Below are 24,719 nucleotides of genomic sequence, written 5' to 3'. Positions count from 1 at the left end.
GTGGAGGCCAAGTCGTACAAGTCTGGTGCCGTTCTATAAGTAGTAGGCTGTTGCTAAATCCAAACTTTTGTTCTGATTTTTCCTGCAGCAGCGAGTCGTAGCTGTTGGGCTGACTGGTGGAGCCTGACGCTTCCTTCAAATTCTGTTCTGGACGTTGTTCAGCGGAGAAAGCAGCAACAAGGCAAGCAACATTCTTTCGCCGAAGTGTTTTAAGGTAAATAAACCCAGATGTAGTATCGTATCCCTGGGATATTAACATTTTTAGTTTGAGTTGTTTTAACTTGCACTTTAGTCTTTTACTGCTGCGAGGATTTCCACAAGTTTGCTACTTTCTACAAAGTGTTAGGGAGTTATTACTAATATTAACCTCACAGAACCTCACTACACAAAATCTGAACTATCCCTTTATGCAGGGGCGTCCAAACCTTTTGGTACATGGGCCAAAATCGCCTAGTCAAAGGAACTCGAGGGCCAAAAAAATTAATATAAAAAAAATGTAAACCAGAAAAAATTATGTTAATTTTTAACCTGCTCTACAAAATGTGCTATTTTTTAATACATAGATTAGTCAGATTTGTTTGTAGGAACGATGTGTAAATCATTGTATATCCAAAATTTAAAAAAGGGTTTTGCTCATTTGTTGTATTAAAAGATGGCCATCCAGTTTGCTAATTACTTTGAATAATTGAATTAGACTCTTTAGCAATAATAAACTTTACTCGTTCTTGGTCTAGCAATATAAGAACATTATCTGGGTCAGTTCTTTGAAAACACTCGCTGTAATTAGCCAATTTTCATAATTGAATTCAAAGCAGATTTGAGTAATTAAATGTCATTGGATAGATGTTACTAGGAAATCAAAGAGCATGTCAAAAGTGTGTTTATTAAAAGATGAATAGTTAGTGTTGTACTTAACATTTGGAATTGTAGGATTTTAACTTTTCTGTAATACTTTTGCCCTAATTAAAAACTAAAAACTTCCATGTGTATCAGCCACCTGAGCTAGTGGACCAGATCTTTCTTGAAATGGAGTAGAAAAAGAATGGGGGGTGCACCCAAAATCAGTACAGGGGCCACAAATAACCCCCAGGCCAAACTTTGGACATGCCTGCTTTAAGGGATGTAAAACTTATAATGGGCCATGGAGACAATATTTGATCTTATTTTGGTAGTAAATTAAAACTATATCCCAACTGGTTTGCGAATGTCATTTACTAAAGAAAATGAAAAGTAATACCGGACAAAATATAAAAGTACTGTCAATCTGGCATGATTATTTCATCACATGTCAGTTATGAGCATTTGATGGACCCGTGAATTTATTTAATAAATAAAACAGCGCTTCCAGGGGCTGGACAGCTCTCCGATTGTAGTCCTCTTTCTCCTCGTGGCATTCTCTAAAGAGCCTTTGCTCTGAAAGCTCAACTTCTGCCTGCAGGCCATATTTGATACATTTCTAACCAAGCTATATGCGGTCATGGATTTGTATCATATCGCATATGATTAGATGCTAGGTCCCGTTTAAAGCTGTAGCACAGGTAGAAGAACAGCTGCTAAGAATCCATGGAAGAGAGGATAACCGCCTGGAGGTCAGAGATAATAGAAACTGCAGGGAAGACCTGGAGAAACAGCAATCAGTCCTATCCTCCAAAGAGCTTCGCAATACTCAGAGCAATCAGCATGCATATCTGAAACTCAGTCGTGTGTCAGGCTTGCATTATTTTCATAAAAAAAAAATATAGATCATAAAAGCGTTTAGATCCCCCCTGGCAATTCATGCACAACATATCCAGAGAGAAAACCTCCTTTCATAGTTGTAGCTCAGAGAGACAAAGAGTGACAAGGACAACACCTTAAGCCAATTATTTAGTGCGGTGTGAGTTGATGTAACCACATACTGGAGGAAGCCGTCAGGAAAAGACGGTTAACAGTGGCACGTACCCTCAGCTGAGACCGGATCGGTCTTTCTGGAGCGCACCGTGACAGTTCCTCCTTTGGAAAGATCAGACCCTGTCCTCCACACCTGCACCTCCACATAGCCGTCGCTCTCATCCACATGGTATTCGGTGTCTCCAAAGTAGAAAACAGGAGCTGGGAATGACAAAAGAGGTGGGAGTGAAATATACAGAATACAGACAAGGCAATGGGGCTGCCGAGTCTATTAAACTCTTCAAGCAAACACTGTTAAATTTTGATGGAACCGCACAGCTGAATCTTTAATAGCTGCACAAACACATTATCCCTAATTACAGGAAAACTGAAGAATCACTTCCATCCAATTAGCAGCGCTGCATTTGTACTCGCTAGCTTCCTGACACAACGTTGAAGCGTCTCTAAAGTTGAAACAAAGATTAATAGGTAAAAAAAAAAAAAAGAGCAAGCTTGAGGGAAAACAGCCTCCCTTGTTCTGTTTTGGATGAGCCCGCTGGAGCTGCTGACTTTGATAGTGATGGGTCTGAGAGGCAGACAGGAGGCCTGACAGGAGGTCTGGGGGATGTAAAGCTTCGAGTGCCAGCCCAGGCCTGTCTGACTGCAATTAGTGTTTCCATAAACTGAGTTTCCACTGCAGCCAAACTCACCCACTGTGATTTTTAACTCTTAGAGAACCACACTTGTTCTTCTTTTTTTAGCGGTGTCCAATATGTCATGCTGTTTTTGAAATAGCTGCTTAAGATCCTAGACTTCTGGGGAGGCTTATTTTCAGGAAGTTTGGTCAGCAACTATCAAATCCAGAACAGGGAGAGCCAAAGGTTGAAACCAATAGAGCAAAAATGTTACATTATTTTATTAATTAGTAGTGGTACTAAAGATCTTACTCTTTATAAAGCAGCTGAAAACATCAAAATATAAAGCGTTGTTTCACACTGAATCACGTTACCATCACAAATATATTTGATTGGGATTTTATGTGATGCAACAACAAAAAGTGGTGCATAACTGCAAGGGACAAGATAACGAATGATGGCAAATTTTACCACTTCATTGCATATAAAACTGAGAAAAGTGAGGTGTTAATTTACTCTATCACTAAATAAAACAAACAATTCGTCCATCTGGATGTTATCTGATCTTAGCATAAATACAGCTTTATCAAGCAGTAGCACATTGTTTAAAGAAAGCTGTAAGAAGTCCCACTAGCACCTTGCCACAAGCCATGTAAGGGACACGTAGCAAACGTGTAAGAAGTTGCACCTCTCAGACGAGATTGAAGGTGAACTTTTTGCTGTCACCCTGAACAATGGTAACACATGGGGGTGGCTACATTAAGCTGTGGGGATGTTTGTCTTCAGCCGGGACAGGGAAGTTGATGGTAGGATGTATGGAGCTTAATACAAGGCAATCCTGGAAGAAAACCTGGTAGAGGCCGCAAAAATGGCTTTAATGAGTGACAACGTACCGCCAGAGCTACAGCAAAACTGTTCAAATAAAAATATTGGTGTATATCTATGAGTTAGAATGGACCAGTCAAAGTCCAGACCTAAATCCAATTTAGAAACTGAGGCAAAACTTGAGAGCGGAGCTCTTAATCAAAGCGCTCAATCTAATCTGACTGAGTTTTAACTGCTTTGCACAAAAGAAAAGGAAAACATTTCAGCCTGGTGCAAAGCCTGTAGAGACCTAAACAGACTTAGAGACATAAGTAAATGTCATACTTTTCAGATAGACTAAAAACTGAAAGCCCTTTGTCATTTTACTTCAACGTCACAATTACACAATTATTACTTTGTGCTGGTATGAAACATAGAATACAAATAAAAGATGGGGGCTAAGTACTGCTACCAGACCCACACCCTGATTAGGAAAAAGTGTACATTAAGATGTGCTACCTAATTATTTTTCTAAGGAATCAGACTTTTTGTAAACACATTGCCTAATTATATGCTATCTGCTTTAGCTGCAATAGTTGGACAATAGTAATAAAAGTGGTTCTTGGGGGGGGGGGGAAGCTAATTATAAAGTAAATGTGAACCTATCAGAGAAGTCACACACACACACAATCTAAACCCAAAGCAAAGGGCAGAACAATTTTATTTTTTAATATGTTATAAGAGTAAGGACAGAACAATAAATGCTGCGTCAAGGGGCTTGCAGCTCCCAGCAGAGAAGCCAAACAAAGATGGTCTTGGCTGCCTGCACACAAGCCCAACCTGGAGGAGTAATAACATCTACATCACTGAGGTTGGCAGTCAGGAACCCGCGCACAGTTCTACTTGTCCAGTAATCAGAAAAGGTCCGTGCACCAGACAAACAAGAACCCTTCAAAGACCCGAGGCCCATTAACTGACAGGTAAACCATAAGCCATCTCCACGAGTTCGGCAATAATTATAGATCGTTATTATGCTGGTCCACTAGCAAAGTTAATATCTTTCATGTTACATTCACGTGAACAGTAAAAAAAAAAGACAAGACTCAGAGAGAGACAAAGACTTCCCTTGGGAAAATGTTTAAACTCCCTGTGATAGCTTGATTTTACCTGAACTTTGCATAATATTCCCACAGAGCTAAGTAGCGTCTTTCTTGGTGAGATTCAATTTGAGCTTAGGGTAAATGCTCCACTGCCAACCGCGCTTTAGTCTGGACAAATTTATATTGTGCAAAAGTGCATTTCCACTTGCAGTAGAGACGTAGACTCACAGAATGAACATCTGAATTTTCAACTGAAAAAAAAAAAAAAAAAAACTGTCAAAGACAGCTTTTCTACATTTAAGTGTTGCGGACATCTGGTAATACATGAAGAAATAAGAGTCCAGGTGAGCTATGATGGCAGGGTTAGGAAGTTTCACCCCCCCGCCGGTTCACGCCGCCCATCGTTAAAATGGTTTATAATCATACCCCCAGAACCAGAGTCAAACACACAGGCAACTGACACACGGCTATAAATACACCTGGTACAAGCAGTCTCATGCCTTACTGTTTCAACCCACCAAAACAGTTTCCCCGGATGCACTGTCAATATCAAACAGCAATTACCTCCACAAGAAAAGACAAGTTTCTCCAACCGCGTTGCAGCCAAAAGAAACAGGGTGGAAATCACAGGGATTTGGCTGCCTTATTGTAAGCGTCTGAGAAAACAGCTGGTGTTTTAAGGACTGCTGCTGTCCATGATAACACAGAGAGCCTGGACAGCTTGTAAACCTAGCAGTTTTTTTTAGCACCATAAAATCCACGTTTTAGGAATAAAAAGAAGAATAGTACGGCACAATTCATCAGTCAGCCTTTTCCGTTTTAATGATTTAACATAGAAAGTCATGGAAATGGCTTTACAAGACATTTAAAAATGCCTCTAATTATATAAAGGCTATAATATAAATCAGGAAAAGCTGCAGGTAAAAGTTTTGATGAACACGATCGCGTCCAATTATTGCTCAAGACAAATACTGATGTCACTCTTGCATTAGATATCAGTTAGACCTCAGGGATCCAGTGGGTTCTGTGCTGCTGTAGGTCACATCTGGACAGGTTTTACCATCTGTAAGTGTAAGCTTACAGCTAAACTGACCGATGTTTCACATATATGGGGCGGCGGTGGCGCAAGAGTTGGGGAGGTTGTCCTGCCCACGCACGGACCGTCTCAGTTGTTCTGTCCTTGGGCAAGACACTCCACCTGCATTGCCTGCTGGTGGTGGTAAGAGGGCACCGATTTATGGCAGCCTGGCCTCTGTCAGTCTGCCCCAGGGCAGCTGTGGCTACTAACAGAGCTCACCACCGTCAGGGTGTGAATGTGTAAATTACTGTAGTGTGAAGCGTTTTGGGGTCGTCGGACTTGATAAAGTGCTATACAAGTACAAGCCTTTTACCACATATCCATAGAAGTTCACCTGCAACACTGATGTGGCGAGGGGAGACACGCTCAGCTCTTCTACTACATCTGGACAGCGGCAGGACTGGGTAAATAGCTCTTGCTGCAGGCAACTTTTTTCCTCCATCATAAAAAGATGAAATCAGGGAACATTCAATTTCCCTCTGGGATAAATAAAGTATTTTTTTTAATTGAATTGAATTTCAGGGGACTGTCTTTAAGAGCAGTGGGCTTCCACTATGCCATGCCCGGGGGCTGGGAGCAGACTTTTTAGGATGCAGGCACCAACTAATCACTAGGCCACCACTACCCGCTGTAGAAAACATCTTGGACTTTTTTCACTAGAAAAAGTGTTTGTAATTCTGCTCATGAATAATTATTGACCATTTGAGGTAAAAAGTCTTAATTTTACACTTTTACTGAGTAAATATGCTGCTAGATTGTGTGGCTTTATATACCATCTTACTAACATTACACACTCCGATAAAACCACAGAGTTGACAGCAGAAGCCGTTCTAAACAACGGTAAATATCCTACCGTATGCGGTTTATTCATATCTGCCTTTACAACACCAGGAAAAAAAACAACAAATGATTAAGTAAAAAACACTTTTGATTGGAAACAATCCAGATCCAAATTGGCAGATATATAAAAAAAGGTATTGGATTAAAATTCGAAAAAAATCCTGCCTCAAAGTAGCTACCTCTAAATTAAAGTAAATGTGAACTCATGTAAAACAGACTTAGTACATGTAATCTCTTTATCGTTTTAACCAACAATTTCCCTGTGGAAAAACTTAAAGATAAAAAAAGCATCCTATTATGAAAAAAATGCCAGATTCAAAGACCACCTGGTAAACGTTTGGCATTTGAGTAAATAGTTTCCATCTGACAGTTTGCAAAATTTCTAATGCGATTTAAAAAAAAAAAAAAACTATTTTGTTGTCGAATAAAATTCTATTAAAATAATCCCTCATCTTCATCTTTAAGCTGCCATCCCCAAATTCATTTCAGAAATACAAGATGTCAGCTTATTAAAACTAACTATGGAGGCAGAGAGCGTGCTTCGCTTTTTCTATGCAATACTGATCACATCCATTTACGCTCTGCATAACTCTGTTATGATATATTTTTCTGGGATGAACCCGGACACAGCACGCACACACAGAGTCAGTTCTTATGAGTGATTTTTATTGAATAGTGTGGAAGATGGATGATTAGACCAGAGTCTTTCAACGGACGGAGGTGAAGGGTGTAGAAGCTGGCCGGCAGGAGGAGTGTGGAGAGACTGACCGGGAGGAACTCTGGAGCCGAGCACTGGAGAGCAGGACATCTGAGCAGAGCCGTGGAGCGCAGAGCATCAGAGCCGAGCAGAGGCGAGCAGAACGTCAGAGCCAAGCAGTGGCGAGCAGAGCATCAGAGCTGAGCAGAGGCGAGCAGAACCTCAGAGCCGAGTAGTGGAGCACAGGACGTCCGAGCCGAGCGGTAGAGGTCTGAACGTCTGAGCCGAGCGGTGGAGGTCTGAGCGTCTGAGCCGAGCGGTGGAGGTCTGAACTTCTGAGCTGAATACTGGAGAAAACAAACTGTCGGAAAGTCTTTGGGCTGACTGTAACAAGACCAGGTGAAAGGAGTCTTCAGGCTGACGGGTACAAATGGAGCTGACAAGAAAAACTGGCAGGGACTGAGCGGGAGTGAACGCTATGGACCGGCGACGGAAACAGAAAGAGGTGAGTCTGATAAAGCGGTGGGAACAGGTGGAAGCAGTTGTGGGTTAATTGCAGCCTGCCAGGTGAAACTGATCAGGCTGCGCAGGAACAAGAGAGAGGGAGAGAGGCTCAGCATGCAGCCAATAAGCTGCATCCTGACAGTACCCCCCCCCCCAAGGCCGGACACCGGACGGCCCAGAATCCCCACGCCGGGCGGGTGGAGGGGGCCCAGGAAGGCGGGCAAGAGTCGAAACCGAACACTGAGGGACCAAAGAGCCTGCAAACACAAAAGGGGCCAGAGAATACGGGGAACCAAAGGGGCCAGAGAACACGGGGAACCAAGGAGCTAGAGAACAGCGGGGAACCAAGGAACCAAAGAACACGGGGGAACCAAGGAGCTAGAGAACACTGATGTGCCAAAGCACAATCAGGGGGCGGCACATCAGGGAAAGGCACGAACGCTTGACTGCGCCGGGGGAAAAAGCGAGTGCTTGACAGCGCCAAAGGGAAGGAACGGGCGCAACACAGCGCCAAAGGGAAGGAACGGGCGCAACACAGCGCCAAAAGGGAAGGAACGGGCGCAACACAGCGCCAAAAGGGAAGGAACGGGCGCAACACAGCGCCAAAAGGGAAAGAACGGGCGTACACAACGCCAAAAGGGAAGGATCGGGCGTACACAACGCCAAAAGGGAAGGATCGGGCGTATGGAAACGCCAAGGGGAAGGAACGGGCGTATGGAAACGCCAAGGGCAAGGAACGGGCGTGTGGAAACGCCAAGGAGAAACAACGCCGAAGCGTGAGAGGAGCGCTGGGGCCCAAGGGGCGAGATCGCCGGGGCGTGAGGGAAACGCCGAGGCGAAACGGACGCATGACAGCGTCAAGGGGAAAATATAGGCGTACGAAAACGCCAAGAGGGAAGAACGGACGTACTTAACGCCAAAGGAAAAGAACGGGCGTACAAAACGCCAAGGGGAAAGAACGGGCGTACTTAACGCCAAAGGGAAGGAACGGGCGTACTTAACGCCAAAAGGGAAGGAACAAGCGTACTTAACGCCAAAGGGAAGGAACGGGCGTACTTAACGCCAAAGGGAAGGTACGGGCGTACTTAACGCCAAAGGGAAGGAACGGGCGTACTTAACGCCAAAGGGAAGGAACGGGCGTACTTAACGCCAAAGGGAAGGAACGGGCGTACTTAACGCCAAAGGGAAGGAACGGGCGTACTTAACGCCAAAGGGAAGGAACGGGCGTACTTAACGCCAAAGGGAAGGAACGGGCGTACTTAACGCCTAAGGGAAGGAACGGGCGTACTTAACGCCTAAGGGAAGGAACGGGCGTACTTAACGCCTAAGGGAAGGAACGGGCGTACTTAACGCCTAAGGGAAGGAACGGGCGTACTTAACGCCTAAGGGAAGGAACGGGCGTACTTAACGCCAAAGGGAAGGAACGGGCGTACGACAACGCCAGAGGGAAGGATAAGCGTACGACAACGCCAGAGGGAAGAACAAGCGTACGACAACGCCAGAGGGAAGAACAAGCGTACGACAACGCCAGAGGGAAGAACAAGCGTACGACAACGCCAGAGGGAAGAACAGGCGTACGACAACGCCAGAGGGAAGAACAAGCGTACGACAACGCCAGAGGGAAGAACAAGCGTACGACAACGCCAGAGGGAAGAACAAGCGTACGACAACGCCAGAGGGAAGAACAGGCGTACGAAAACACCAAGGCTCAACAACTCCTGCTGGAACACGACTGGTGTACAGAAACGCCAGGGGAAAACCCGCCGGGGCGTGAGGGAAACACCGGGGCTTGGGGAAGAGAAGGCCGGGGCGTGGGGAGAACGCCGGGGCGCCAGGAAGAAGAATGCCGGGGCGCAAAGGGAACGCCGGGGCACAAGGGAAACAGGAATATCTAAAACACCAGGGAACAAGAACGGAGGGCGTACTAACACGCCAAGGAACCGAGAAAAGAGGGCGTCCTAACACGCCGGGGAACCACGAATCAGAGGGCGTCCTAACACGCCGGGAAACCGAGAATCAGAGGGCGTCCTAACACGCTGGGGAACCGAGAATCAGAGGGCGTCCTAACACGCCGGGAAACACTAAATCTAAACGCCAGGAAAACAAGACCTAAACACCAGGGAACTAGAGGGTGAGCTAGGCAGCAACAGGCCAAGCGCGCCAGAGGGCACAGACAGCGACTTAAGCACTGGAGGGCTCTGGCGGCGACCTGCGTGCGCTGGGCAGCGACAGGTTGGCGCACCAGAGGGCTCAGCCGGCGACATAGGGGCGCCGGAGGGCTCTGGCAGCGCCTAAACAAGGGAACAACAACAAGAGGGTGAGCTAGGCAGTAACAGGCCAGGCGCGCCAGAGGGCACAGACAGCGACTTAAGCACCGGAGGGCTCTGGCGGCGACCTGTGTGCACTGGGTAGCGACAGGCTGGCGCACCAGAGGGCTCAGCCGGCGACATAGGAGCGCCGGAGGGCTCTGGCGGCAACCTGCATGCGCAGGGCAGCGACAGTCTGGCCCACCAGAGGGCTCAGCCGGCAACATGGGTGCGCCGGAGGGCTCTGGCAGCGACCTGCACGCGCCTAAACAGGGGAACAACACAGATACACTAGGGCAAGACATACAACGAAAACAGGAGAAGGGTGTAGGGACCTAGAAAGCGCAGGGACCTAGAGAACGCAGGGACCTTTAAGAGCGCTGGACTCCATCCAACGCAGGAACCCATACAGCGCAGGAACCCAGATACCTAAATACTAAAGGGGGAAAAATAAAGACAAAACAAAACTAAAATAAAGAGAAAAAAAAAAAACAAGTACAGAACAAGACTAGAACTACAGGGCTAGGACAGAAACTACAGAGGCTAGACTGGATTTACAGGGGCTAGACTGAAACTACAGGGGCTAGACAGGGACTACAGAGCTAACGAAACTACAGGGCTGACGAAACTACAGGATCTCAAACTGAAAAATCAAAACAAGACTGGTAAACTAGGAAAGGAACCAAAAGCTAAGGCAAAACTATGAAACGAAACAGAACAGGGAGGTGAGGGCGAGTACGACTAACTAATGAAAAACTAGATAACTAGAGCTAGAAATCTGTACAGAAGCAAGCAAGAAGTCTAAAATAAAAACTGGAACTCAAAAACAAAACTCAGAAGACTAAGGCGAACCTAGAACACTAAATCAGGGCTATAGCTAAAACAAGAAGACGGAGAACAAAACCCGAACTAGCTGACTAAGAAAACCAAAAACTAGACTACTAAAAAAAACCCGAACGACTAGAGTAAACCTGGGACACAAAAACCCGGACAAAACCAACAAAATAAATACTCAAAAGCAACATAAATCTCAAAAAATCCTAAGTAAAGCAAAAACTAAGGTTGAGCCAAAACAAAGAACAGAAGGCGGAAATAAATCTTCTAAAACAATAAAAAATATACAAAAAGACTAGAAACTAAAGCAGATCTAGAACACAACACCAAAAAATAACTCTAAACAAAAACCAGAAGGCGCTGGGCAGCAAAGTCTGAATATGCTGGGCAGCAGCAAAAGTTAGCGCTGGGCAGCGACGACGAGGAGCGCCGTCCTTAGTGCTGAGCAGCGGGGAAGGCGGACCAGGAAAACAGAGTCAGAGGCGGGGCGTCGCAACTCTGCGACCCAGGCGAGACGAGACAGAAACGTGGCGTCGCAACACAGCGACCCAGGCAAGATGAATCCAGAAGCGTGGCGTCGCAACTTTGCGACCCAGGCGAGACGAACCGGAGGCGAGGCAGATCCTACCAGCTTCTACACCAGGCTCTGTGCGTGCTCGGGTTCATCCCTGCGCCGGTCCATAATGTTATGATATATTTTTCTGGGATGAACCCGGACACAGCACGCACACACAGAGTCAGTTCTTATGAGTGAGTTTTTATTGAATAGTGTGGAAGATGGATGATTAGACCAGAGTCTTTCAACGGACGGAGGTGAAGGGTGTAGAAGCTGGCCGGCAGGAGGAGTGTGGAGAGACTGACCGGGAGGAACTCTGGAGCCGAGCACTGGAGAGCAGGACATCTGAGCAGAGCCGTGGAGCGCAGAGCATCAGAGCCGAGCAGAGGCGAGCAGAACGTCAGAGCCAAGCAGTGGCGAGCAGAGCATCAGAGCTGAGCAGAGGCGAGCAGAACCTCAGAGCCGAGTAGTGGAGCACAGGACGTCCGAGCCGAGCGGTAGAGGTCTGAACGTCTGAGCCGAGCGGTGGAGGTCTGAGCGTCTGAGCCGAGCGGTGGAGGTCTGAACTTCTGAGCTGAATACTGGAGAAAACAAACTGTCGGAAAGTCTTTGGGCTGACTGTAACAAGACCAGGTGAAAGGAGTCTTCAGGCTGACGGGTACAAATGGAGCTGACAAGAAAAACTGGCAGGGACTGAGCGGGAGTGAACGCTATGGACCGGCGACGGAAACAGAAAGAGGTGAGTCTGATAAAGCGGTGGGAACAGGTGGAAGCAGTTGTGGGTTAATTGCAGCCTGCCAGGTGAAACTGATCAGGCTGCGCAGGAACAAGAGAGAGGGAGAGAGGCTCAGCATGCAGCCAATAAGCTGCATCCTGACAAACTCCCAATGCAAGAGGTGAAATGATATTCCTCCTTTTCATAAAGAAAACATGCCCTTCTCCCGTTGTTACATAAACCCCAAACTGGTTATTAGAGCAACTTATTATAATTTATGTTGGCAGAAAAACTACAAAACAAAGTCACTTTTACTTCCCTTTCGTGGCCTATTGCATTTTTTATCACAGACTGCCAAGGACTCTTTGTGTGAGGCAAGCAATATTTACATTATTGACCTGCATCTAATTTCATAACGGTGCCTCAGTTTGCTTGCTTGAAATGAATTGGGATCTTGTTGAAACATATTTTCCTTACAGCAGTAGTAGTTTGTGTTTAAAGAAAAAAACATTATTAGAACCAACAAAGTTGCAAAGCTGCTGAAAAGCCTGCTGGTTGTCAGCCTTGGTCAGGTGCTCAGCTGGGCACAGGCTCTTTCTGCACATGTAAGTGCTGCGCTTGAAAGCTATTCCAGAAGAGCGATGACAAAGAAAGATGTGATGCCCCCATTTGCCTTAGACTCCTATGTGTACTTAAAGTCTAGTGCCCGGATTAGAACCTTGACTGTAGCCGGAACAGCTGCACTAACTGTGGGAATGAATCTTCTGCTGCCTCTCTACTCTTTTAGGCAGGAGATCAATTTTTTTTTCCCCCTACTTGCCTCAGAGCTGTTTACTTCAACATCACTGCTCAAGCTTTTTCATTATGAACTCCTTTGGGGAGACACGAAGAGTTGACATCACCTTATTTCGCCTCACTCTTCATGTTTTGACAGCGTTAATTCATTTTCCCACGTCAACCTGGCCATGTTCAGGGCAGATGGGTGATTGGAGCCTGTCTTGGCTGACGCTGACGGAGAGGCAGAGTACAACCTGGACGGCCTTCACAAGGTCAGACGCTTTCCACTTTCTTTACTTTACAATGCATTTTGGGTTGTGTTGGGAGAGTGCTGCAGAAATAAACCTGGAAGGACACGGTAATAATGCTCTAAGTAGACAAGGAATGGTAACAAATTCCACTTAGTTTTGAACCTGAAGCCAATCAATATAACCTCTGCAACACAGCCCTCTTCAACAACAGGAAAATTGCCTTCGCATCCTTGGACGTTCTCACCGTTGGTCATGTTACAGCCTCAAGCTTTTATGTATTTTATGAGGATTTCATGAGTATAAAATGTGCCCCAAAATTGTACAGCCCAGTTCACTACGCCTAAATAAATAAAAGTACAGTGCAACCAAGGCCTTGCAAAGATCGCCTGTTTAGTAAACAGTCCATCTTTGTCATCTGTGAAGGCGTAGTGAGCAAACAGCATTGCGGGGACAGGGAAACACAGCAGGGCAGTCACAGATGAAGTTGTGGAGAAGCTCAAGGCAGAGTTAGGTCATAAAACATCGCCCCAACCTTTGGACAGGTCCCTCCCTGAGCACTGTTCAGTCCATCATTTGGAAATGAAAAATGTCTGGAACAACTGCAAACCCACCAAGACATGACTGTCCACCTACACTGACAGGCTGAGCAAGGAGAACAATAATCAAAGGCAAAGACAGAGGGTCCATGGTAACTCTGGAGGAGCTGTAGTGCTCCACAGCTCAGCTTGATGAATCTGTTGATAGGGCATCTATTTGCAATGCATTACACAAATCAAACCCTCGTGTAAGATCAGTGAGCAGAAACCCACTGTTACAAGAAACCATGAAAAGTCCCATTTGCACATGAAATGAGGTGCTCTTGAGGTTGTCCTATATGTTCCGAAAGTTCGCACTGAACTTGGAAAAAAGGCTTTTGCCTACCTAGCCCCCGCAACATGGATCACTGCAAAATCTCTTGCAACTCCATTTCCCTGAGTGATTTTAAAGCTAGATTGATGGCCTTAGAGATGGCATATTTTTATTACTAGTGTTTTTAATTCTGTCTGATGTAACATTTTACAGTTTTAATTGTTTAAAATAGTCTTTATAAGATGTTTTTTCTCCCTTGAAAAATAATTTGTTAGCCTCAATTGTGACTTTCCTGGTCAACTAAAGGTTTAACCAGGTAAAAATACAAGAAATATGCAAATTCCTAAGTTTGTCTAACACTGCATTGTACCCTGAATACTCATGCCTAAATGCCTAAATACAACAGGATGTTGGCTGTATCCTGCTGTAGTGATTATTTTTTCCCACTAAGAACAGGAAAGCTGTTTACAATTGATAGGCAGATGGATAAAAGGGCAAACATGAGAAAAGAAAAATCATTAAAAAGCTGCATATATTTGAGACTGGGGAAAAGGTTCACTTGCTAGCAGGAAAACAACCCAGAGTTACAATGGGTGTTGTTTAGATAAAACAGTCTAGTCAAAATCAAGACCTAAGTCCACTAAATCTGTGACAAAATTTCCAAAATTGTTGTTCAGCGACACTCTTCAATCAATCTGACTGAGCGTCGGCATTCTCGCAAAGAAAATAGGCAAAGATTTAAGTCTCTACATGTTGAAAGCAAACAGAGACATCGACCAAAAATAAAAATAAAGTGTCAGCTGCAGTATTAAATCAGGGGCACCAAATATGAATGCACACAAAAGAGAAGAGAAAACTGATTGTTCCACTTTTCTGGTTGTAACATGCAGAAAAGTTCAAGGAGCATGAATACTTTTCTAAGGCACCATACGCTACTCTTCCCTGTTTTTAGATTTGTTGTAATTTATTTGTGCTTTGTGTAATTGAATGGGAGCGTGGGGAGCTTCACTCATGTTAGGCACGGATCTCATTGAGCTAAGAAAGAAATATTAGGAACTGTCAGGTAGCTGGGATATAAATACAAATTTAAAAAAAAAAACTGCATAATGCTGGAACGCACAAAAAGCTGACTCTTTTAAATGGGGCTTTTTTTCCCCGATACTGAAAATATTAAACGGATAAACCTGAGTGCTGAGTGGAGCCTGTTAATGACGGCTGTCAGTCAGAATCAAATAAGTACTTTTCTGTCACTGACAGAACAAAGTCATTGATTGGAAGGTTTTTAAAAGCAGCAAACTAACCTTTTTTGGTAATTAAAAATTCATAACATTGACTGTGTCACACATATACTCTGGTTAACTCTGTAAAACAAATGGAGTCCTTCTACTGCTTCATAGAAATGCATGACCATGAACATACTATTTATCCAAAATAATGCCCTATTAGGAGATCAGTAAACCATTATTGTTTTTCTTTATCTGAAATTGCCTAAAATAATAACTGAGGGTTCTCATGCTATATTACACCCTAAGCTATCTGTGTGCTTTATTTATCTGTTTAACAGAACTCTAACTGTCTTTCAATTATCATTTTGAGAGGAAATGACAAGCAGACACAGTCTGCTGTGCCACCCTTACACATGGGAGACTAAAAAAAAACCATCCATGATTGACACTGTAACAGTTAAAGCCATCGATAAAGACCTTGAAATTGAAATTTGATCGTTTCGGTGGGGAAGGACGTCTTTTGTAGAGAACGCTGAATGCTGTAAGAACCGACTGGTAATTCTCAGCAGCTGCAGTCAATACACCAGAGTAGTGAGGGTAAAAAGCCCCCGAGCTCAGTCTCAGGTTACACTTCAGGCTACAACTGTTAAAAAGGCGTTTTTTAAACACTCCGTCTCAAAGCAGGTCAGGTGAATAAACCTGAATTCATGAAATAAATATGAACTTCAAAGGGTAGTTCTTTAATGAAGCTGCAGATAGTGACACGTTTAACAACATTGCTGGGTATATAACTACTGAAATTTATATTTTGCTAAACATTTGGAAGAAAATAGTAAAAATCCATTGGTATAAGTGCATTTCAATGACTAACGCTTGCTGAGTTTGTTAAAGGTGGATTATAAGTATATTAGCATGCTAAAGCTGCCTTCCTTTTTGACCTTTTTTTGTGTTAATGGAACAGTTTGTATACCACCATAGGCTCATGGTGATGGACAAAAAAAATGGCAAATGTAAACTCAGAATATTAACCAAACCTGAAGCTAATAAACGTCATTCCCAATCTGACTTTTCTGGCTAAATGTGTCTAGCTATACATTTCTATTGGTTACTGAAGCTATCGATCAATCAACAAACCCTGCCTTGTTGGGCTAATGTCCAATAGAGGTCGGCAAAAATTATGAACACCAATTGACAAATAAATTAGGTCAACTTATTTTCATCAGATGAAGAGTCAGTTTTCCTTTGCTTACAATGAGCCTGCAATTGAATAGAAAGACGGCTTAAAACAGGCTGGCAAACGGATGAAAAAAGTCTCTCAAATGCATGGCGTCAGTAGGATCCCAGAGATAGCAATACCCAGACAAATAAAAAAATCACTGTCAGGTCCGTAAAGAAAGAAAAGCCTCTAAAAGAAAGAACTATTGATCCGTAGATCACTTTATATTTATTTTAATAGCTTTTCTTTTAGTGCTGTTGGTGTATTTATTGTATCTCTGCAGAGTTATGCGCCTAAAGATCTTCATAAGATATGTGGTTTACGTCTAAAAGTGACATGCTAATAAATGTTTTCAGTCTTTTTCAAACTTTGCTTACTGTGGGATGCTACATTGGGTACGTGTCTACTACATATGTCACTAGTAAAGCATGGGCTGTCTTCTTGTTTGGTTTTAATGGAGTATAAAAACAACTAGAGTCACAAAAAGTCTTAGTATCTAGGGTTCTGTTTTGGTATTCTTGTTAAGTCTAAATAAAAAAAATATATGAATTGAAAAAAATCTTCACTGTGAATTTATGACTGATATTTCTATCATGGTCAAGATGGCAAATGTGTATGTCTGTGTATGTATGTATGTATGTATGTATGTATGTATGGATTAATTTATATAAAGTCTGGAAATACAAATATTTTTAGATACTTATCCAGACCTGAAAATGAATGAAATAAAATTCCAAACTTCTGGTATGTTCATGCAAATAACATTTGGTTTATGAGTGCCCGCGCCTAAGAGCCCTTGAGCTTTGGCGGGCAGGGGCCCCTCAGAATCGTATTCATGCTTTAACCACACTAATAGGTTTCCAACAGCTGTACGTTTTTCCTTTCCTTAAGTAAACATTCACAGCGCAGTTTTTCTAAGCCAAACGTTCTTTAACGACTCCATTTATGTAGATGAAAATAAGATTTTTATTCATGTAAATTACCATTTACAATGGTTTTCCTATTATGCTCCACTGTTACCTGCCTGCAATCACGGAGTCCTTACTGTGCAGCGGGGCTTTCAGAGATCTGCAGATTGATAGGGGAGTGAGGGGAGGCCGACAGGTGTTGGGGCACAAAGGAAATCAAGAAGATATGGGGGCGAGCAGCCCGACAATCTGAGCCTGCAGATGGGAGATAAACCCTTTACCTCCAAGGAGGAAGACTGCACACCCAAACTTTCTTTTTCTCTCTCTCTCATAGAGCTCATTGTCAGTGAAACACAAACAAACTAACGAGAGAAATAAACACGAATACCATTCATATGCACGTTTTCACTCTGCCTGCTCCCACGACTTTGGATAAGTTGAAAAGGGTAGGAGATTTTCAAAACTTCAACTATTCATTTTTTCTGCTGTAGACATTCATCCAAGTTCAGATACTTATAAACGTTACACCTGGTACAAAGAACACCTCTAAGGAAAAGAAGGGTAATTAGTAGCAAAAATCTGTGGCTTTTTGGGTCCTAGAACATATCTGAAAATGTAAAAAAAAAAAAGAAAAAAAGTAAAAAAATAAATAAATCACTTAACAATCACAGCCCTGTAATTTATTTGGCTGATTGCATTTCAATACACAGTCCCAATCAGTGAAATGGTCCCTTACCATCATCCATATCTGGAATGATTATGACTCTGGCTGTGGGGAACTCTGAGCCGAGGCGTCCCCCCATGGGCATGCTGAGGGTGACATTGAAGCTTTCCTCATCTTCGTACAGGGAGTCATCAATTATCACTATCCGACAGGATTTCTCTATCTCTCCCTTGTCAAAGCGCAGGATGCTGTGATGGTCCTCGGGCCGAGAGATGTAATCAGAGTAGGACAGCACTGTGGTGGGGACAGTGCCTGTGGCGGAAACTGGACGGGCAGAAAAGGGAATTACAGGATACAAGTTTAATGAGCTGAACTTTGTCACAATACAAAGCATGATTTGTTGTACAATTAAAACCCCACATTTTTCTAACAACTTAACAAGTCTGTTCTACGTCTTAAATAACTAATATTCAAGACTGAGATGAAGAACAGCATGCTTAATTTTCCGTTAAAGCATTTAATGAAGCTTGCAGCTAATCTTAATGGTTTGTAATCTAACTATTTCAGAATCTAATCTGACAAAACCCAACCAGACAAAATCAAATCAAAATAGATTCTTATTCATATATTTTATATACACTAATTGATGGAGGACCGACAGAAGTTTGCCGATCTTCAGCTTGAGCCGTTTATTTGTCTAAATAGTGACCTGATCCCGCTGATAGGGAAATTGTTGCTATGACAAGACAGCATTCTCAATTTAGCAACTTTGTTTAGCAAGTAGTCAGACCTCATAGCAGCGCTTTTTGAAAAGTGAGTATTGAGAAATCCAGTGACTTTTTCTGGTGTTTTATCGGAGCGTTTCAGAGATAGAAGCACAACCAAGTCCCTCAATAAGCAGTGGGTCTATGGGCCCCTCCCCCACCCTAAATCACTCACAGGGGGCCCAGTCCTTGTTCAGCAGTCCCTTCCAGGTGTGGCCAGAGCAGATTACCATTGACTGTTTATTTTTCCTTTTTTTTGGTCCATTTAGATCGTTAATATGGATTTACGCAAAATAAATGTCAACTGTTTTGGTCAAAAATGTGTTTTAATGTGACTTGCTGCAGGCCTCTTGGTGAAAGATAACTTTAAAAACCAAACCAGAATTAAGAAAACTAAACTAAAACAAAATGCATTAAACACACTTGGGTGTAACTCGGCCAGGACAAGTCATTTGAGTCACATTTGCCAGACAAAAGGCTGATGAAGGTTTGAAAGTGTTGGAGGGTTAGAATAGTGACATTAAAAAAACACAATTGGCAGACAAAATGGATATTTGCAGTTCTAAATCTATATAGGGTGTTTTTTCTTCCTTCCTGTCTCTCCCACAATGTTGTTCCCCTCTCTAAAAGTGTCCATTCAACTTATACTAATGAGCTGAATACGTCATTTAGCAGCCTGTGGTGACTTTAAAGGACAGCCAAAACCTACTTTCCTACTTGAGGAGTTGGCAATTCTAGAAGACTGCTCAAAGTTAGCTCTTTTTTTTCTTTTCAATGCCTGTGAGTTGTTTACAAATGAAGTCAGAGGAAATACAGACTATTTAAGCATTCAAAAGGAAACTATATTGTCCACAACAAGTCGACCCATGTAGGCGGTAAATTCATGCAGCAATGGAGGAAGAAAAAGCTAGAATTAGAGCAGATAACATTAAGGCGGGGCATATCACAGCTCTGTTTTATAATTTGAAGCTTACGGAACATGTTGAATTGGTAGATGCTGGTGGCCTTTTTTGACATCCTTTCCCTCTGATTTATAAAACGGAGACTGCTGGTTTAGCAACTCTAGTCTTGCTAACCAGGCTCTTCGCAAAGAAATGTTATTGATGGAGCGATTACTCTCAGGAAGGCTAGCATCGCAAAAATGAACGCTGTTTTTATGTCCTTTCATGTTGTATTTCTCAAAGATAAATCCGAATTGGCTGCATCTCGGTGCACATCTCCACCAAATGCATAATAGTAAAACATATTAGGATCTTTCAGGAACACATGGCATCAAAAACTGTTTCCCACATTTATATCATAGCAAACGCGCGCGGTGTTACCTTGCTGGGTGTAGCATACAACCATCAGCTCTTGACTGATGTCCCCACTTCTGCGTACGGGGATGAGCAGCTCACCAATGTCCTCCTCTATGCTGTACACAGCTGAGGGGATGAACACTGTTGATTCTGTATGTTGGAAAAAGTTAAGCAGTTGTGTTAGATCTTATCAGACTGTAACACAGGAGTGCAAACAGAACAACATAGAAACCAACTGGATGTAACTGGCAACGAAACTGAACCTGAATTAGAGTGCTGTCATTTTATTACAACACTATCATCTCTACAACCCTTATTTTTATTAATCAAAGCCAAACATCAGTTAGTTAAGCAGACTTGCCACCTGTAACCGGCCCACACGGCTAAACAAAGAGGCTGAGATGTTTGGTACCGTTAGATGAGATGTGTAAAATGTGAGAAAAGCTGCGGCAAGGCAAACACAATTTATAGACAATAAAAATAAAACATCTTGCTTAGCTGCTTTTTACACCCTCGGTTTCATTTAACAGGTTTCTTGATAGATATCTGCATGCATTTGTTCGAATAACAATGCAGACTGAGAAATCGCATTTTTTTTAATGAGCCTTTTTTTTTGACAAGTCTCAGTCTTTTTTGTTACCTTCCCTGAGTTTTGTAGGGCATTCAACAAGTTAACAAGCGTGCAGCAATTAAGACTGAACATCTTTCTGAAGAACTCCATCTTAAGTTCTGTATTCCTCTCAAGGAAGGCCATAGCGTTGTTCAGGTGGAAAAACGTGTCTTTTCACTTTTCTTAACCCAGTGTTTGCAACGGGTAATATTTTAGCTACTCTTCACAACACTCAGTTCTTCCCAGTTTGAGCTAATGTAGTCAGTCGCCTCTGAAATAATTTATTTTTAACTGGTTCGGCACGAAGATCCTGCAGCTTTTCTACTTAAGTGCTCTCAGAAAAAGAAACGTTTCACAAGCCGTTGAAGTTTACATGACCCTGAGAACTCAAAATGCTTTCAACCTTTTGAAACCGTAAGCAGTGGAATGATATGATATAATTGTTTTAGCTGCAACAAAAAAAAAAAAAAAAAGTTTCTTTCCTCATGCCCCAAGCAGACTCTGACAGCGCTTCTTCACTTTACCGCTGTTCAGGGACTAGTGTTTACCTAAAAACAGGCTTTAGCTAAAAATGTTAATTATTATACAATGTCTACAGCAAATTCCTCTTTTCCCTTCATTGAAGCCCTGCGGGGTCAATATTTGCTTTTCGCTATTCCAGTTATAATGGAGTAAACCTTCTTCTTTTTTTTTTTGCAGCATCTTTTCCTCTGTTCTAACACTGCCTCTTCCATAATATCACAATAGGCATTTCACATGCAGCTAATAACATGTCTGTCTGATGTTGTTCCATGACATTTAAGGAAAGACAATACCTTCAAAGCCGACATTTACTAAAATTAGAACCTATACCAGCCTTCATAACAAAGTGGTGCTCACAGTATTTTTACTTTGTCAGCCGTCCTTTATCTTCCGGATTAGCACTGTATTTATAGAGCTCTGATGCCCCCAGACAGATGAAGGATGAATTTCCATGATCAAATCCTAACATGTAAACAGCTTTGATTAGGGTTGAGGGATTTTATTAACTGATCCCTCTACTGCTCAAAAGACAAACAAACTATTCTTATATTGGCGGTTTAACCAATTTTGTATGGTACATGTAGAAATGCATTGTGTTGTGTCTTGCACAGCATTATCACACACTCTGCAAAACAGTGTTAATGCTGTTTCGTGTTTTTTTTTTTTTTTTTTGCAACCATAAATAGTTTGCTATGTGTGCGGGTAAGTCTGAGATTATGCCACTTCTTCAAAAACCTCTTTGTCTCTTCTAAGTATGCTTCAAATCCATGCAAAGGCAGTAATGTAGCCCTTGATCTTTGTAGAAATCAAAGACAACTGTGGCGTCAGCTAAGACTTGCTTTGTTTCATTTGAAGGAAAAAAAACAACCCTTTAAACCACAAAGTTAGTGTGCAAACACAGTTTTAAATAGCAACTGACCATCATCTGGGTCCAGGATCTCCACCGTGGCAACCTCTGGGAATTCAAGAGCACCCATCACCGGCTCAGACAGAACAATTTGGAAAGTCTCTGACACCTCGTACTCGCTGTCTGACAGGATTCTGACTTTCCAGGTGGCTGTGGTCTGGCCTGGGTTGAACTGCACCTGTTTCTGAGCCTTCCCGCGGAAGTCCTTGTCCTTCACTGCGGTGCCGTCCTTCGTGCGAATACCTTAAGGAAGGATGTGGAAAGAAATGTGTGTTAGAAATATATTCTAAAATCTACGTAGTGTGAACTAACCTTTGGATTTTGACATTTAATATCCAGAGGATCTGAATGCAAGTTGTATTTTCTTCAGTGAAATGGTCATATGTTTTAATTACACTGAATGAGCAAAGTAACGCTTAGCGGACAGCTTGATTTAATTCTTAGATGAAATGTTGTGGGGTAAACCTCAAATCTGTCACACCATATTTCCACAGATCTGGCATCAGAGAGGAAGAAATATTGATGGTACGCTAATTTTGGCCTCATTTAGCTAATTGTTTGTATATTTCCAGCACTACCAGTCAAAAGTCAGATTTTGATTTGACCAGTGTCAGTGTTAAACCGCCTTCTGTGGGTGGACAAACGTAGTGCCATCCTCTGCATCCAGATGTGTCTCTGCAAACCACAGCGGCAGTAAGAAGTGAGCTGCAGATTCAGTGTGTTTGGACCAAAAAGACTGATTCTTCTTGTCCTGAGTGGATTCTGACGGGAACGCCGGTGGGTTCTTTGCTGTTTCATAACCTTGTTCTTTACTGATTCCTCAGTTCGAATCTCTCTGCTTGGATTTAAATAGGTCATAGCACTCCCAAGTAGAACATCAAACGGGTCAGAGTTATGAGAAAGTTTTAGGTCTTTTAATCAGATTTCTCTCCATGTGAAGTAGTAGCCAGTTATCTAACTAGTAGATGTGTAACCTGTTTTTTTTTCAATCATTTTTTTTTTTAGTAAACAGATTTTCCCTGTTTATTCTTTCAGTAATTACTAGCCCTTCTTCTTTTTGCATGTTACCGCATGTTTCAAATAATACTGATAAAGTACCAGACTAATTAGATTTCTGATGACCAATGAGACCGGTTAAGTTATGAACAGTGATATATCTTACTCATACAATGCTAAAAACTGACAGTTTCATCAACAATCATCTTGGTATACACAAAATATCTGAAAAAAGTCCCCCTGATCTTGGCAGGAATGGCCTGAATTTGCCTTACGGTTTCTGACCTTTCGTATGCAAACTTTTTGGCGACACTCGTAGTCACCATAGCTGTGACTCTGGCACGATTCCTGTTGGGCGGGAGCTATGAGGCCAGCAAAATGTCAAACAGCCTCTCCATTGTCTTTGCTAACTCGCTACACAACATGCATCAGGGCTTTGGCAGAGAAGACGGTAAACATGGCTGCACACACCAAAAAAAAAAAAAAAAACAGCTCATAAAGCAGTTAGGTAACAGGGCATAAGAAAGCGTGAATAAATGCAGAAGAAGAGGACATGGAAACTGGAATTTGTCTGTGAGAATATAATCAACATCGTTTCATTTTGAAATTGAGGATGGCAAAGTTAGCTATTTCTATAAATCTTGGTTTCAGTCTTTAATGAAAATGAACCTCGACTTTGATATATATGCAAGTGGAGATAGCGAGGAAATGCCTTTGCCCATCTATGCTGTGATAAAACAGTCACACTCAATGGGGCTTGAAAGATCGGCAGTCTTCAAAGAGCCATGAGAGGAGAAAACATAATTTGCCCGAATTTTATGCCCCACACAAAGCCTGCGATGAATGGCCCTGATCACAGCAGTCATTCTAAGGATTCGTGGAATGTGGGCTCCGTGTCGCCCCCAGAATGGTGCCACCCTCACTGTGAGCATTGAGCAGGGAGGCAATAGCCCACCACTGGGGGCATTCTTTGATCAGAGCTTGCCCTGACACAGTTGGTGAAATAAAGATATCCCCAGTTTTCATGAAAAGGTTTTTCACGGAAAAATACGCAATGCAATTGCCATGATTTTCTCAGCTGGCAGTGAGAAAGTCATGGCAGCCCTTAGATATTCTACATACAACACCAACTATATATTCGTTGTTAGATGTGCAAGAGAAATACTACTTATGGCGCGAAGATCCAATAATGCAGATTATTTTCAAACTTATACAGACAAGTAGTGATGCCTAAAACGATCAGCTACAAATAGCAGCGGTGAAGAACACACCGAATATCTATCCCTACTCTGAATGTAGGCCTATAGCTTCACAAAAAACAATAAATAGCTGGGACTGGTTAATTATTAAGGAAAAAGCCCAATAGATGTAAGCAACTTTACAAATAGAGCCAGTAGAGTACTAGTGTTACTTCTGTTGGTGCAAGGACAATGTCAAGTTAAAATAAAAACCTGAAAAATGTAACGACATTTGCAAGCATCTAAACACCAAAACAAAGATAGCCAGCAAATTCACATTATTTGCACCACTTTTTTTTCTTTATTAACACAGATTCGGTAAATAGTTCAGGTACTAAAAAAAAAAAAAGCTTGTTTAAATCTCAAGGGACTGCTCCAAGATCATGCACAGTTCAATGCAGAACTAGCTGAAAATGCAGCCATTAATAAAACATGTTAATGCTGGAGCAAATAACAAGACCAGATGTTTGTGGTTTCATTAACTTGCAGAGAGATCATTGTGAAATCATCTGTTTTTTTAGGTGAGTTTTCTGTTTCCTTTGTTCTTAGCACAAA

General features: G+C 42.6%; 1 protein-coding gene across 1 annotated transcript in view; it reads right to left on the bottom strand.

Annotated features, from left to right (window-relative positions):
• The window catches only part of frem2b (FRAS1 related extracellular matrix 2b), a 94,393-nt gene that overhangs the window by 24,559 nt on the left and 45,115 nt on the right, over window positions 1-24,719 (bottom strand). Inside the window, exons 4-7 of the mRNA XM_036149443.1 lie at window positions 21,943-22,173; window positions 19,916-20,041; window positions 17,902-18,153; window positions 1,942-2,091 (exon numbers count right to left, since the gene is read on the bottom strand). Of these exons, the coding sequence (XP_036005336.1) occupies window positions 1,942-2,091; window positions 17,902-18,153; window positions 19,916-20,041; window positions 21,943-22,173 (759 nt within the window). The remainder of the gene's footprint in view (window positions 1-1,941; window positions 2,092-17,901; window positions 18,154-19,915; window positions 20,042-21,942; window positions 22,174-24,719) is intronic.

The sequence above is a fragment of the Fundulus heteroclitus genome, chromosome 18 (genome assembly GCF_011125445.2).
Source record: "Fundulus heteroclitus isolate FHET01 chromosome 18, MU-UCD_Fhet_4.1, whole genome shotgun sequence".
Lineage (NCBI taxonomy): Eukaryota > Metazoa > Chordata > Actinopteri > Cyprinodontiformes > Fundulidae > Fundulus > Fundulus heteroclitus.
The sequence above is the reverse complement of the archived record's forward strand: the minus strand, read 5'-3'. Positions and strand labels throughout refer to the sequence as shown.